We start from the raw sequence: 16675 nt of genomic DNA, 5'->3' as shown, positions 1-16675 counted from the left end.
TCCAAATATGTGGGAAATAAAAATAAATCTACACAGACACATTTCTATTTTTATGCAGAATAGAAGCCTAATCTCTTACCTACTAGAATGATGGGGAGCCAAAAAGGAACCTAGATAAGTGACATCTCCACAGATTATCCGCCCCCCCCACCCTTGTGAAAGCTTTCATTCAGACTGAGAAGGCTGTAGCTCATTTCACTAAAATACCCATTAAATCTATATTTGTAGAAGCAGTTAATTCTGACAAATGTTCAGTGTTTCCCTTGGCATTGCTTGGAGATGCATATATCAGAATAAAATTGTTCTTTCTTAATGCATTTTTCTGTAGAAAAGTCATTGGAGCAAATTCCCTAATTGTGTACACAGACTGATTTTTGCGTAACCCTAGGCGAGGTCATTGGTATCGAGACTTTGCTAGAGAACCAGATTATGATGCCAGAACCTCAGTTGCAAGGATGGGCATAAAGAATGGGTACAAGGCCAAAACTGGAGAGTGCTGGTTAGAAAGAATGCATGACTAGTGCAGATGGAGGGTGTGCTGATTTAGTGGTTTTGTAGACTGCGCGACCAGAGCAGCTTGTATCGGGCTTGAGTGGAAATATAAAGCTCTGTTCCCAGCAGAAATCCCATTTGACAATAACAGAAAGAGTATCTGCCCTCTGTGGAGGTAAATCGTCCTTGTGTTGCAGACAGCTTGTTTTGGCAGAAGATGATGTAATTTACACCATCATCACTGCATTTGACTCACTATTTTATTGTGGCATCACAGGATGTTGTTAGGTTGTTAAGGGGGTATGGAGCCTTTCATCTCTAGGCTGCTCATTTAAACCTTGCCCATCTCAGTAGTGACATTGCAGTGCAGTTGAGAGGCAATTGTCAGAATGCTCCAATTTTTGCCATTTTGTCAACACTCGTTCCACAGCTCTAACCCATACTTCATCCTCATTTGCCTATGCTCAGCCTGTATCTTGTGGCCTTCTGTGGCCTGTGCAGTACCTCTGCCCTCCTCCCTCTGCCCCCAGCTCTTAGGTGCCTTTTAAAAAGGTTATTTTGCTCTTCCCCTGTGCTGCTGCAGCAAAGAATATAGAATTAATACCTTGCAGCGCTGTGTGATGGTGCTTGTGCTCTCACAGATGAGGATGTCTGGCATGGATCTGAGGGATTTGAATGTTTCGGCTGATGATGAAGGGGTGTGTGTGTGTGTGTGTGTGTGATCTCTCTTTTTTACACACACACACACACACACACACACACACACACAAATTTTATTTATATATATAAAACCCTGAAGAGGTGTGGGTGTAAGAGAGATGTCTGAATCCCTACGGGAATTAAAGCAACTGGAAGCATGTGTAGTGCTTGTGTCGCAGCTGGGACTGGTATCAGACCCAGTGATGTTGCTGGCACTATATGTTAATGTTCTTTGCAGGGTGATCTACCCTCAAGGGAAAGGATCTGCTGCAATGCTTTTCTCATAAAATGAGCAGCAGCTGCGTGAGCATCCAGTCCTTGTAGCATGGTAGAGTAGCTTTCTAGTTCTCTCTGATCAAACACTTCTTGCTCGTTAACCCAAAGGGTTCTCCTTAGAACGAGCCTGATTTTTTCCTATGCGTTATTTCTGTAAATGGTGTGGTGGTGGTGTAACCTACATGGCATTTAATGTGAACACAGTTGTTACACTGTGTAAGAATTTCTATATCTGCCTCTGAACCAGGAAGGAATCTGTTTGAATTGTGAAGTAGTATCGTGCCTTTTTAAATAGCCTGTGCATTTTGTCTGAACATGCATGATACTGAGCAAGTTACAAACACCTAATCCTCAGTGGTTTAATCCTAATTCATATGTGCATGACTTTGGTGGCCCCTGGCACACAGTTACGGCTTGATACTACATTCTTTTCATGTCTGAACTCTCCCTGACTTCAGTGTAGGATTGGAGCCTTCATGTATTAAAGTTGAAAGGTATGGGTAGTACCTGAAAGCTTTCACCATCTGAGGGCTGTTTGGTCTTGGTTAAATTCCTCTAAGAGTTGTCTTCACCATAAAAACCACCACCACAACTGGTACTACTTGACCCCTTTACAGGTAGTTTCAACAGAGAAGCCAGTTAATGATTTGTCCGTCAACTCTCCTCTCGCCCCAGAGTTAATCTTTCCAAGCCAGGGTAGCGACACATTGACAGTGTGCAGAAGCTTGCACTGCAGTTGTATCTGTTCTGTGAAAAACACCGAGGGTTTTCCTTTTCAGAGCTGTCCCTCTGGCACCTTTTCATGATGGTGTGGATTGCACTCTCAGCAAATTTGCGGATGATACTAAACTGGGAGGAGTGGTAGATACGCTGGAGGGCAGGGATAGGATACAGAGGGACCTAGACAAATTGGAGGATTGGGCCAAAAGAAATCTGATGAGGTTCAATAAGGATAAGTGCAGGGTCCTGCACTTAGGACGGAAGAACCCAATGCACAGCTACAGACTAGGGACCGAATGGCTAGGCAGCAGTTCTGCGGAAAAGGACCTAGGGGTGACAGTGGACGAGAAGCTGGATATGAGTCGGCAGTGTGCCCTTGTTGCCAAGAAGGCCAATGGCATTTTGGGATGTATAAGTAGGGGCATAGCGAGCAGATCGAGGGACATGATCGTCCCCCTCGATTCAACATTGGTGAGGCCTCATCTGGAGTACTGTGTCCAGTTTTGGGCCCCACACTACAAGAAGGATGTGGATAAACTGGAGAGAGTCCAGCGAAGGGCAGCAAAAATTATTAGGGATCTGGAACACATGACTTATGAGGAGAGGCTGAGGGAACTGGGATTGTTTAGTCTGCAGAAGAGAAGAATGAGAGGGGATTTGATAGCTGCTTTCAACTACCTGAGAGGTGGTTCCAGAGAGGATGGTTCTAGACTATTCTCAGTGGTAGATGAGGACAGGGACAAGAAGTAATGGTCTCAAGTTGCAGTGGGGGAGGTTTAGGTTGGATATTAGGAAAAACTTTTTCACTAGGAGGGTGGTGAAACACTGGAATGCGTTACCTAGGGAGGTGGTAGAATCTCCTTCCTTAGAAGTTTTTAAGGTCAGTCTTGACAAAGCCCTGGCTGGGATGATTTAGTTGGGGATTGGTCCTGCTTTGAGCAGGGGGTTGGACTAGATGACCTCCTGAGGTCCCTTCCAACCCTGATATTCTATGATTCTATGAGCACTCAGTTCAAAGTAAGGACGAGTAAGTACCTAGTGCCCTGGCCAGATTCCTCGGTGAGTGAATTATTATGTTCTGTCTTCCTCTGCAGTTTCATCTGGTTAGTTATTTTTCATTTCTTTTTCTAAACGCTGCTGTGTAGTGCTGCTGGCCCAAAGTGGCTGCAGTGTCTTACCCAAGAGAGGGCTACAGTATAGAAGTGGCTGAAGTTATGCATGCATGCATATATAATATTGAATAGAGTCTTTATATTTGTGAGAGTTACTGTATGAGTTTAAAATATGAATACAAATATCTCCTTTTACTAGTTTTTGTAAAGGCCAGTTTACTCAAACCTGGGACCTTCTGTGATAAATTTCCGAGTAAAGACTTGTTAAAAAACTAAGTAGAAACCACAGGATTTGGCCCTATATTTCTAAGATTGTTACTAGGGCTGTCAATCACAGTTAACTGAAGCGATTAACCAAAAAAAAATTAACTCGATTTAAAAAATATTAATCGTGATTAATCACAGTTTTATTCACACTCTTAATAATAGAATACCAATTTAAATGTATTATAAAAATATTTGGATGTTTTCCTACATTTTCAAATATATTGATTTCAATTACAACACAGAATACAAAGTGTACAATGCTCACTTTATATGATTACTTTTGATTACAAATATTTGCACTGTAAACAGGTAAACAAAAGAAATAGTATTTTTCAATTCATCTCATACAAGTTCTGTAGTGCAATCTCTTTATTGTGAAAGTGCAACTTATAATTGTAGATTTGTATCTGTTACAGAAGTGCAATCAAAAACAAAATAATGTAAAATTTCAGAGCCTACAAGTCCACTCAGTCCTACTTCTTGTTAAGCCAATCACTAAGACAAACAAGTTTGTTTACATTTATGGGCGATCATGCTGCCCAAGGTGAACTGTCATGCTGGAAGGAGGTTACTAGTGGAGTTCTTCAGGGATCGGTTTTGGGACCAATCTTATTTAATCTTTTTATTACTGACCTTGGCACAAAAAGTGGGAATGTGCTAATAAAGTTTGCAGATGACACAAAGCTGGGAGGTATTGCCAATACAGAGAGGGACCGGGATATCCTACAGGAAGATCTGGATGACCTTGTAAACTGGAGTAATAGTAATAGAATGAAATTTAATAATGAAAAGTGCAAGGTCATGCATTTAGGGATTAATAACAAAAATTTCTGCTATAAACTGGGGACGCATCACTTGGAAGTAACTGAGGAGGAGAAGGACCTCGGAATATTGGTTGATCACAGGATGACTATGAGCTGCCAATGTGATATGGCTGTGAAAAAAGGTAATACGGTCTTGGGATGCATCAGGCGAGATATTCCAGTAGAGATAATGAGGTGTTAGTACTGTTATACAAGGCACTGGTGAGACCTCATCTGGAATATTGTGTGCAGTTCTGGTCTCCCACGTTTAAGAAGGATGAATTCAAACTAGAACAGGTACAGAGAAGGGCCACTAGGATGATGCGAGGAATGGAATACCTGTCTTATGAAAGGAGACTCAAAGAGCTTGGCTTGTTTAGCCTAACTGAAAGAAGGCTGAGGGGAGATATGATTGCTCTCTTATAAATATATCAGAGGGATAAATAACCAGAGAGGGAGAGGAATTATTTAAGCTCAGTACCAATGTGGACACAAGAACAAATGGATATAAACTGGCCATCAGGAAGTTTAGACTTGAAATTAGATGAAGGTTTCTAACCATCAGAGGAGTGAAGTTCTGGAACAGCCTTCCAAGGGGAGCAGTGAGGGCAAAAGACATATCTGGCTTCAAGACTAACTTGATAAGTTTATGGAGGGGATGATATGATGGGATAGGCTAATTTTGGCAATTAATTTGATCTTTGACTATTAGCGGTAGATATGCCCAAGGGGATGATGCCTATGATGGGATGTTGGATGGGGTGGGATCTGAGTTACTACAGAGAATACTTTCCTGGGTGTCTGGCTGGTGAGTCTTGCCCACATGCTCAGGGTTTAGCTGATCGCCATATTTGGGATTGGGAAGGAATTTTCCTTCAGGGCAGATTGACAGAGGCCTGGGGGTTTTTCGCCTTCCTCTGCAGCATGGGGCTTGGGTCACTTGGTGGATGATTCTCTGCACCTTGAAGTCTTTAAACCACGATTTGAAGACTTCAATAGCTTGGAGATAGGTTAGGGGTTTGTTACAAGAGTGGGTGGGTGAGATTCTGTGGCCTTTGTCGTTCAGGAGGTCAGACTAGACGATCATAATGGTCTCTTCTGACCTTAAAGTCTATGATTCTAAGAACAGATACAAATCTACATTTATAAGTTGCACTTTCACAATAAAGAGATTGCATGAGGTGAATTGTACTTGTATGAGGTGAATTGAAAAATACTATTTCTTTTGGTTATCTTTTTTACAGTCCAAATATTTGTAATAAAATAATCCTATAAAGTGAGCACTGTACACTTTGTATTCTGTGTTGTAATTGAAATCAATATATTTGAAAATGTAGAAAAACATCCAAAAATATTTAAATAAATGGTATTCTATTATTGTTTAACAGTGCAATTAAAACTGTGATTAATAGTGATTATTTTTTAATCTTGTGATTTATCATGATTTATTTTTTTAATTGTTTGACAGCCCTAGTTGTTACAAAGCTTCTATTCCCAAACTTTGAGAACACTGATTTTTTTTAAAAAGAATTCTCAATACTAATTAAATTATTTTGCAAATGGAATGTTACACTTTTATGTAATTACACACTTGGGCTCCTTGTGCTTGGACTTGTGCTGCAAAGCGCTTTATGAAAAGACTCTGTTAGCTGTAAGCTAGCTAACCATGTTATCAATCAACTACATAGCTTATTACTCAAGAATACAAAGGCTTCCCACTTTTTCTTGTAGGTTTACTGTCGGGGAGAAATTGGATTGAACAAGAGTGGTTGGCACGAATAGGTGCATTTTTCATCTCTATAATGAAGAAAAGCAGAAGTGACATGATGGTTACAGCAGATGACGTAAGTTTAAAAAAGTCAAGGTTTATTATTCCAGTATATTTTTTTCAGAACAGAACAGCCTGGTTCTCCTTTCATATAGGAGGAGAGTGAGTTTGTGTGTGTATGGGGGTGGGGGGGATGTGAGAAAACCTGGATTTGTGCAGGAAATAGCCCAACTTGATTGTCATGCACATTGTGTAAAGAGTTGTCACTTTGGATGGGCTATCACCAGCAGGAGAGTGAATTTGTGTGGGGGGGTGGAGGGTGAGAAAACCTGGATTTGTGCTGGAAATGGCCCACCTGATGATCACTTTAGATAAGCTATTACCAGCAGGACAGTGGGGTGGGAGGAGGTATTGTTTCATATTCTCTGTGTATATATAAAGTCTGCTGCAGTTTCCACGATATGCATCTGATGAAGTGAGCTGTAGCTCACAAAAGCTTATGCTCTAATAAATTGGTTAGTCTCTAAGGTGCCACAAGTACTCCTTTTCTTTTTGCGAATACAGACTAACACGGCTGTTACTCTGAAACCTTTCATATAGGTTGGCTTTTACACTGGAGTTGCTCCTAGAGTTACTGACTTCCTTGGATTCAGAGTAGCAGCCGTGTTGGTCTGTATCTGCAAAAAGAAAAGGAGTACTCGTGGCACCTTAGAGACTAACAAATTTATTTTGAGCATAAGCTTTTGTGAGCTACAGCTCACTTCATCGGATGCATGCACTCCTAAACTATGGCAGTGTAAATGAGAGGAAAGTAAGGTCCATTGATTAAAAAATAATCATGTAAACTCTTTCCCATTGCTAATGCAGAGTCTGTGCTTGAACATTATACTTCATTAAACTGTGAGAGAGAAATGGATCTGAGCCCAACCACAAACTTTGAGGAAGATCTGATCTGGATCCACACTTTGTGGATTTGCTGTAATTATATATTTATAAGCATTTTTACAACACTTAAGACTGTGGTTTCTTAACACCCCATGTGCTGATGTGTTAATCCATCACTCCTCTTGCCATACTAATCCTTTATTAATTAAATTCCAGTTCCTATTCTCAGGAGAAATGCATCAATTTGTAATGATGGCAATGATAATCACAGCAGTAATTGCTTTGTTTGTTACAGCTTGGGATCTTTAAAAATGGAAAATCATCTTCTCCCAGAATATATGTAACAGTGTTACATTTTCAGTATCACTCCAGCACTTTTAATCCCAGCAGCAGCCATTCTTTAATATTCTCCTAATGTAGTGTGTTTGGGTTTGTGTGTATGTGTTATATATAATGGTTCATTAGCATTGTCCTTGAGATAGCCAATTCTCCAGTAAGTATTACTTGGAAAGGGTAATTTTAATATGTGTTTACTCTCTCTCTTTTTTATAAAGAGAGAGAATAAACACATATTAAAATTACCCTTTCCAATTATATATATATTAAAATGACCTTCTCTGAAGATAGTATCTGTTGGGAAACTGGCTGCCGTTGGGACAATGCAAATAAGATACAGAACCTTTCACCTGTAGGTCACCAGTTTGAATTAATGAATAAATGTTTCCATATAATGAATGTTTGGTAACCCCTTATATAAGATGAGTTTGATAGGTTTCAGTTCCTGGTCCTGCATCACAAATTCTCCACCATGCTATATAGCTCTGCACTAATTGGCAACTCATTAAAGAGGCCAAGAACTGTATGGATCTTGGTGACTGAACTGCCTCTGCCATGCACAAAAGAATCTCCCTCTCCACTCTACATTAGAGGTGAAGCAAAGGAGTTGACAGAGGAGTGTGTCTGGAGCCCGTGGCTTTGTCAAGTCTTATCAAGTCCAATGCCTTTTGTCAGGTAACTTCACCTGTATTCCTCCCTCTGTGGTTTAGTCCAGGAATGCCCAATCAGGACTCCCGCCATCACTTGTCTCTAGGCAGGGACCCTTGCCCCACTCCCGTCTGACAGGGGGTTTTGAAACCAGTGTGGTCAATTCTGTGTCTTGCTTTCTCTCCGAGGGATAGGAACAGTGTATCACCAGCATTTACAAGTTATCACAGCACTTTCTAAGCAAGCACTGTTATTTTTAATGTGAAATTAACTGAGGCTTGATGTAAAGTTGGGGAATTTAAATCTGTCTTTGTCGGGGAGAAAGGTATGATATTTCTGCAGGGTTTTTTAAAAAAATTTTAGAATATTCTCAACTAAACTATTAATTTATGTGGTCTAAATTCCCCAACTTTACATCAAGGCTCAGTATTATTCATGTGAGTGAGGGTTTCAGGCTCCAGGACCTACATGCCTGTTACTTTTATTTGTCCAAAGTACAGTTGACAAATGTCAAAAGGCAAGGCTGTATCAATAAAACAACCCTAAGAAGTTAATCTTTCTTATATTAACTTTCTCCACAGAGGGACGAACATTTGATCCAATCTATCTAAGCCGAACTTCATAGTCAAATACAAATTGTAGATGTATTTTAATCCTATCCTACAAAGAAATTAACAGGAATAATATTTTAAATTCTCCTATCTTTATCCATGCAAATGCCATTCCTTAATCTGTTAGGAGTCCCACTGAGTTCAGATGGACTACTTGTGTAGTAAAGTACTACTCAAGGTAAAGATGACCCAAGAATCTGACCCAGGTGTTTGAGAACATGAATAGGTTTAAACTTCTAGTTTTTAAAATATGATCTGAAACAAGCAGCAAGTGGCATTGGTTGAGATTGGTCATTTTCATTTTTATCTTGCATTTGACTTTGTTTTCTGAAATGGTTCCTAATTTATCAGTATAGTCAAGAAGTGCTGGGGGACGGTGCCTGGATTGCTCAGATATAACCACATATTGCCTGCATTGCCTACATAACTAATTTACATTCTTGTTGTAACATTTTTATTCAGTGTAACAGTTGGTTCTACCCTATTTTAGCTGCACCTTTTCTTTGTGTTAGCAAGATAATTCTGAAACAAAATCTGAATCCTTCACATGCCATCAGAGGTCAGTTAGGGCATTAACAACTCCAATTCCATAAAAAGCTTCCAGGCAGCCTCTTGTAGGGATGTCTTGTGTCACCCATCAGTGAGACTCAGTATCTGTGATAAGATCAGTGAATTGTTCTTGGTTTTGTTTTTTAAATTTATACTGTTGGGGGAGAGAGTGGTGTGTATCTAGGGCCTTACCAAATTCCATGAAAAATGGGTCATGGACCGTGAAATCTCTTTCCCCCCCCCGGTGAAATCTTTTGTGTGCTTTTACCCTATACTATACAGATTTCATGGGCGAGACCAGTGTTTCTCAATTTAGGGGTCCTGACCCAAAAGGGAGTGGGGGGTGTGTGTGTGAGAGAAAAAAGGTTATGGGCGGGGGGGGGTCGGGTCGCAGTATTGCCACCCTTACTTCTGCACTGCCTTCAGAACTGGGTGGCTGGAGACTGGCTGTAGTTGGCCAGGAGCCCAGATCTGAAGGCAGAGCCACTGCCAGCAACAGCGCAGAAGTAAGAGTGGCAATACCATACCATGCCATCCTTATTTCTGTGCTGCTGCTGGTGGCGGCTCTGCCTTCAGAGCTGGGCTCTTGGCCAGCCACCGCCGCTCTCCAGCTGCCCAGCTCTGCCTTCAGAGCTGGGCTCTTGGCCAGCCACTGCTGCTCTCCAGCTGCCCAGCTCCAAAGGCACCGCTGCCGCCAGCAGCAGTGCAGAAGTAAGGGTAGCAGTACTGAAACCTTGTGACACCCCTACAACTTCGTTTTGTGTTAGGACCCCTAAAATTACACCACTCTGAATTTTCAGATTTAAATAGCTGAAATCATGAGATTTATGATTTTTAAAATCCTATGACCATGAAAATGACCAAAATGGATTGTGAATTTGGTAGGGCCCTAAGTATAACTGTACCAACACTTGTTTCTTTGGCATCTTATAAAGGGCCCATCTCTTTCTTTCACACACTGTCAAACTTGCAGTCTAAGAGCTGACAGCATTATGAAGCTATCTCTTAGGAATAATATATTGAATTTGAAGCACCATTAACTTTGAGTGCAAGTTTTGAGGGGTGCATAACTGGGTGAGTAGGATATTGGAGTATCACTTTCTAAAACAAGTGATACAAGTTCAAAACTTTTAAATAGATAGTTAACCCTCTTGGAGTCTACTCGATTTAAAATGTGTTGTATTGTCCTTCAGAAATAGTGCATTGGCAACCATCATCAGTGCTCCTAAAGGAATTAGCCAGGATGGGATCTGTTGCATCCTGGGACCAATATGTTCATGGTAGATATTATGAGGTGATGAGTCATTCTTGGACTATAGCCTGAATATGCCTCATGTGGGGATGAGTTATTCCTGCATTGTGCTCCAGCCAATCCACAAGCCAGGGGCTGGTCTGGTGACTCTCAGAGCAGATATATAAGCTTCACAGGAGAAACCTCTGTTTATTCTGCTCAGTGTCACTTCATGGCTTGAACTCTGCTCTGCCTGATAGTGATGACAGATTCCATTGGCTTCAGCCTGCTCCAGCCCCGCTCTTGCTCTAGTCTTGTCTCTGGTCCTGCTCCAGCCTTGTTCTGGGTCCAGCCTAGCTCCCAGCCCTACTGTTGTCTTCTTCTAGCCCTGCTTTTGACTCCTGGTTCCAGCTCCAACCCTTGGTTCTGACCACTGGGCATGACCACGGCTGCTCCAGTCACTAGATATAACCTTCCTTGCCTTGGTTTTGATAGATATAGCACTTTACAAACGGACTGTCAAATTCTGCACCAATTTCATCTCTTGGTGTAGCACTCTGTAAAGCATATTGCAGTCCTCTAATCTCTAAGGGTGAGGGTATTGAGGTCCACATCTGAAACAAATTGTCAAAATATCCTGGGTTGTTGCAGATCAGGGGTGGGGAGAAGCTGTCATGGATATGGCTACTCTGATTTTTCTAATGATAGCTGGAAATTCAACTATATTGTTATTTTGAGTAACAAAAGGCAGGTCTGCACCTTCAGATGAAGGTGCCGGTATAACCAATGCCATATTTCTAGGTTGCCTCAACATTGCTCCAGCCTCATGCAGTTTGAGGATCACCCTGTTTTCTTTCCTCCTTACTCCCATCTGAACCAGACACTGGTTAAGACAATTGACTCCACTGGATGTTTGATAAAATGAAGGCAGAGAGCATCCTGAAAACACCACAGACAATGTCTCCTCACTAAGTCTCGGCGGCCCTATCTAGATGGACCCAATATGAAAGTACACTCCGGGAGGAAGAGCAATTGCCTAATAACAACCTTCTAAGAGCAAGAATTGAACAGTCAAGAAAGGCATGTTAAGAGCACTCTGTGATTAGTATAAGCTAGAGTGCCTGGCAGGCTACAGTTACCATGAGCATTGATCACGTGCACTGCTTTATAGAATCTTAAGAAGCTGATCATGCAGAAAATTAGATACTGGAAGAGATGTCTGGAAACTTTGAGATGGGGTTTTGTGTATGGTGGCAGATACTATCGATATGCCTTCGGTAAAGCAATTCCTTCATTAAAACAATTCACATTTTTGGACCGGTGTGATTATGTGATTGCCTTTCACTTTAGATGTGAAGATTTCACAGAACAATTAGCTACCCAGACTTTGTTTATAGTGCATGTCTTTGCCTTCTGAACTGGTAATTGAAAAATCTTAGTGGAACTTACTGGCATGATGAAAAGGGAGCCTCTTGCAGGCCAAGTACCATCATTTTCTGCACACAGGGGAATAGCATCATCTGACTTGTTTTCCTCAAAGTTTATAAGAAGTAGAGATGGATGTGAACCAAAGTCATAGCTCTAAATACTCCTAAACATTGGAAAGGTTCAAAATTTGAACATATTTTCCATGTTTTGCAGTTGGTTCCATTTATGATATATTGAATCAAAACCTCAGATCAGGATGCCCTGGAACTTTTGAGGTGTTCCAGATTTTGAGCCAGATCTGAACTGTAAGATTCAGGCTGATCTCTAATCAGAAGTACTTCTGGCTCGGCTGTGGGAGGAATGGGAGCTAGCTTCCAGGACTTGGTGATGTTTTGGAATAAAAGCAGTAAAAGGTGAGAACAAAACTACTTGCCTGATCAGGCACTTTCTCTTTAGGGCTGTCCACTTAAGGTATCTCAGATGGGAATTTGTCCCAAGTAGTAGATCTTGGATGATTCAGACTATATCGTAGCACAAACTCTGTGGTCTCTATCTTCACCAGTTGGTATGAATAGGGCAAAACCTGATGAGCTGTGTTGATTCACAGAAAAGGGAGGCAATTCATGAATTTGTGGTGTGTGAGAAAGGAGTGGTATTTTGCATGAATGCTGAATGTACTATTCAGAGGAAAAGTTTAAATTTTGAAAGTTTGCCATGTGATGTGGACTATTCAGCTGAGGATCATTCCTGCTCAACTTCAGCCTGTGGAACTGGAGGATTGATTCCAATTTGTAAATATTATGAAATTCACAGCTGTGAAGTTGCAAATGATCACAAAACTTTATAATATGGCAGTAGTAAAATTTCTCCAGAAGCTAAGAATAAAGATTTATTTTGTGAGTAGTTCAACTCCCCCAAATACTAAACATTTATGACAGTAAATTAATTGCTAATATTCTTTCTTTGTGAAAAAATGTATTTGCATAACTTCAATGACTTTTCTTTCTTTTTCAGATTGCTAAAGATTACTTAGAATGTGGCCTGAGTAAGTCTTATAGTACATCTAGTAATATGCTCGGCATAGATCTCTGGAGAGGAAGAAGGTGTTGCTCATGTAATTTGCAGTTACCACCGTTGTCCCACAGACAAAGTGAAAGAGCTAAGACACCTGACAGAGACATCCTTTCTAGACCAACAACTTTGCCTTTGCTGACTCCACCAAGTATTGCCATCACCACTTACCAGGACAGGTAAATTGTTTCAGATTCTTAAAATTCTGTTGTGTTGTTTTTTTTAACAAGCCCTGAAGATGTTACTCTATAAATGGGAGAGGGAGGGATATAGTGGTTAAAATACTAAAGTCAACATTTACCAACCAGTACCACGTTATGGTATCGCAGGTAGATTAGGAAATAACTGCAGTAGAACAGTGTGGAATTTTGACTTTGTAGTGGTGAATGCTGTAAGAAGTTAACTGATGAAATTACGAACTTACATTACACTCTGTGGTCTGAACAAATATAAAAATTTTCCTTTGGTTAAAATTTAGAGGATTAGTTAAAAATGCTTATAAATATGTAAGTGCAAAATTGTCTGTATGTTAGAAATGACCTACAGAAGTTATTCATAGAAGCAGTAGGATCTTTCTGTTTTTGAGATATCTTAAGAGACTTTGAAATCCAACATTAGTGAACTTGTCAATGGAACATAAAATTAAAGTCACCCTTAGTCAAAGCCTCTTACTTTATAGCCTCCTGTCTATTTTTTAACCTACTTTATAATGCAAGTTTCTATTTCTTCCCATATGCTCAGTATGATGTGATTTAGAATCTAGTCATGTGATGGGAAGTTGTGTGGGGGGGTATCACTCTGGAAATAGGTATGCCGGTTATAAATTAATGCTTTATTACTTGTGTAACTAACAAAATCTCTGTTGGGAGGTAGATATCAAAATAAGTAGGTGTCTCTACTTAGCTAGAACCAGGCTTGAGATTTAAAGGATGTGCTCTAACTCCTTGGTAAGGTGGAGGAACAATGTATGAGAATATCCCAGGATAGCTGTCAAAGCCTCACATGAAGGAGGATTATGATCTCAAGTCTCATAGCTGCTCCCTAATGGTATTCAGGAAATTAAGGCTGACCATTGGAGGTGTCCATAATGAGCTAGATAGACATACTAGAGATGTGTGGGGAGTCTGAGTCTGTCATGAAATTGATTAGTTTTTGAGTTAGTTTTGGGTCTAAGGAGCCAGCTGAGTTTCTTGCATTCAGATTTATTTGTGACCTCTGTTTACCTTCTGTTTTCCTTTTTTTGTTTTTTATATTGCTCATTTACCCACTGAGTTCCAGTCTGGTGGAGTACCATGTACCCTGCGATATTCACATAGTGTTACCCATCTATGTGTTAAGTTAGATTTTAAAAATTAGTAAGAAATGTTGATGTCGTCTGATGAAAACTGTTGGCCTACTCTGGAGTGTATGTTATAGCTTTCAGATTTGCAAAAGTGTGAGTCAAGGAGGATTATAGAATCTAAGCCTTCACATGGAGCTGCAGGGGATGTTTCTCTGCTGTACCTTACAAATTGAACTATCAATGATTCATCTACCCATTTATTGCATCTCCACTTCCATTATAAAGCCCTCTTTTCACATGCTTGTACTTTCTCAAAAATGTTTGTCAAACTCTCTATACTTGGTCTCAGCCAAAGGATGAAGGTTGTTAATTTTCCAACCCACCACACTATATACACATTAAATATTTTGTTGTCAAATGCAAAGTCTCTGGGTCTTGTGGAAAATCCTCAAAGGCAACACTGAAAATGTAAATATCTTATAGGTTTTGATAAATCTTATGTTGATAAACCAATGATTTACTTGGTAGAAATATAAAAGAATAAATCCCAGCACTGTGTGCTTTACAAATTTATTTGAAAGGCAATGAAACCATAGGCATAACTTCCCATGATTCTTAATGCAGTCTGCTGTAGCACCTCTTATCTCTTTTATCCTACCTGCTTTCATCTGTACAATTTATTACTCCAGGAAAGAGGAAATATAGTTTGATTTCATGGCATATACATTCTATGTTGTCTAGTACTTGAAGCCTTTTCAATGTAGGGTCAGAGTAAGATGCATAAAACATCAAACCTGGATAAAGCATAAAACCTGGATCAAACTCAGGCTCTGCGATTAGTAGGTGGAACTCACATAGAAGTCAATGGGATGTTGCACCTTACGTCAGGGCTGAATTTCACACATTCAGTTTAAATAAGAGTGGGCGAAAAAAAGGTTACTAGTGCTACAACAACCAGAGTGATAAGTACCTGGAGCGAAATAATGGTGCCTGTCTGTCACATTGTTCTCATATAAGTTTTGTTGTCTTAACTGAGTTCACTAACATACTGCATTAGCGTATGCCTTTGAATATAATCACTTTTAACGTTGTTGTGTGTTTTCTTATTAAAATTCAGAGCAACACATTTTCTGGAACAGTGCAAAGCAGCCTTTTGTTTTCAAAATTTTAAGTAAGTTTTAACTAGTAAGGAGCAACCCTTGCAGTTACAGGTGGTGTTACTAATTATGTTTAATAATTTGTCACCTAGCACAGTGTTCTAAGTTCTATAGAAATATAAAAAACACAATCACTGCCCTAAAGAGCTTGTAATCTAAAAAAGACAAGATAGAAAAATGAAGAATGGCGGAATGGGTACAAAATACAAGCAAAATGGTTAAGCTCATGGTTAAGGCTGCAATTTTGGCATGGAACTTTTTAGTAGATTTCACAGCAGAGATGCAGAGATGAAATGATAAGTTGTGGAGAAAGGTCACCAAATAACATCGTTCTTGCTACATCAGCATGCACATGAGTATAATGGGGGTGCTGTAAGGTGAGTTTGAGGGGCAGCAGTTGGAGAATGAGCCTGCCCAGCTCCCTGCCTCGGGCGATGCAGCCTGTAACATGGGGTCACAGTGTCACTCAGATTTGGCTCATCCGCCCCTCTGAATCCATCTGCAGATGGGTGGATGGGCCAAACCTGACTGGTGTTGCAACATAGTGCACAGGGTCGCGGCTGTTAGATGAGGAAGAAAATACCCTGCATTAAACCTGGAGATGGAATCATAGAATATTAAGGTTAGAAGGGACCTCATGAGGTCATCTAGTCCAGTGGTTCTCAAAGCCAGCCTGCCGCTTGTTCAGGGAAAGCCCCTGGCGGGCTGGACAGGTTTGTTTACCTGCTGCGTCTGCAGGTTCGGCCGATTGCGGCTCCCACTGGCCGCGGTTCACTGCTCCAGGCCAATGGGGGCTGTAGGAAGGGTGGCCAGCACGTCCCTTGGCCTGTGCTGCTTCTCACAGCCCCCATTGGCCTGGAGCGGTGAACCGCAGCCAGTGGGAACCGCGATTGGCCAAACCTACGGATGTGGCAGGTAAACAAATCGGTCCGGCTCGCTAGGGGCTTTCCTTGAACAAGGGGCGGACCAGCTTTGAGAACCACTGACCTAGTCCAACGCCCTGCTGAAAGCAGGACCAACACCAACTAAATCATCCCAGCCAGGGCTTTGTCAAGACTGACCTTAAAAACCTCTAAGGAAGAAGATTCCACCACCTCCCTAGGTAACCCATTCCAGTGCTTCACCTCCTAGTGAAAAGGTTTTTCCTAATATCCAACCTAAACCTCCCTCACTGCAATTTGAGACCATTACTCCTTGTTCTTTCATCTAGTACTACTGAGAACAGTCTACATCCATCCTCTTTGGAACCCCCTTTCAGGTAGTTGAAAGCAGCTATCAAATCCCCCCTCATTCTTCTCTTCCGCAGACTAAATAATCCCAGTTCCCTCAGCCTCTCCTCA

General features: G+C 40.9%; 1 protein-coding gene across 2 annotated transcripts in view; it reads left to right on the top strand.

Moving 5' to 3' along the window:
* PDE4B (phosphodiesterase 4B) overlaps nucleotides 1-16675 on the top strand; it is a 395151-nt gene that overhangs the window by 44178 nt on the left and 334298 nt on the right. The window contains exons 2-3 of one of the 2 annotated variants that reach the window (XM_073357424.2): nucleotides 6101-6213; nucleotides 12840-13075. In XM_073357424.2, coding sequence (XP_073213525.1) covers nucleotides 6172-6213; nucleotides 12840-13075 — 278 coding nt within the window. In that variant the 5' untranslated portion in view covers nucleotides 6101-6171. The remainder of the gene's footprint in view (nucleotides 1-6100; nucleotides 6214-12839; nucleotides 13076-16675) is intronic. The other variant, XM_073357426.2, reaches the window with a different exon arrangement.

Source organism: Lepidochelys kempii, chromosome 8 (assembly GCF_965140285.1).
Source record: "Lepidochelys kempii isolate rLepKem1 chromosome 8, rLepKem1.hap1, whole genome shotgun sequence".
In the NCBI taxonomy this organism is placed as follows: domain Eukaryota; kingdom Metazoa; phylum Chordata; order Testudines; family Cheloniidae; genus Lepidochelys; species Lepidochelys kempii.
This window is presented reverse-complemented; position numbering and strand designations above follow the sequence as displayed.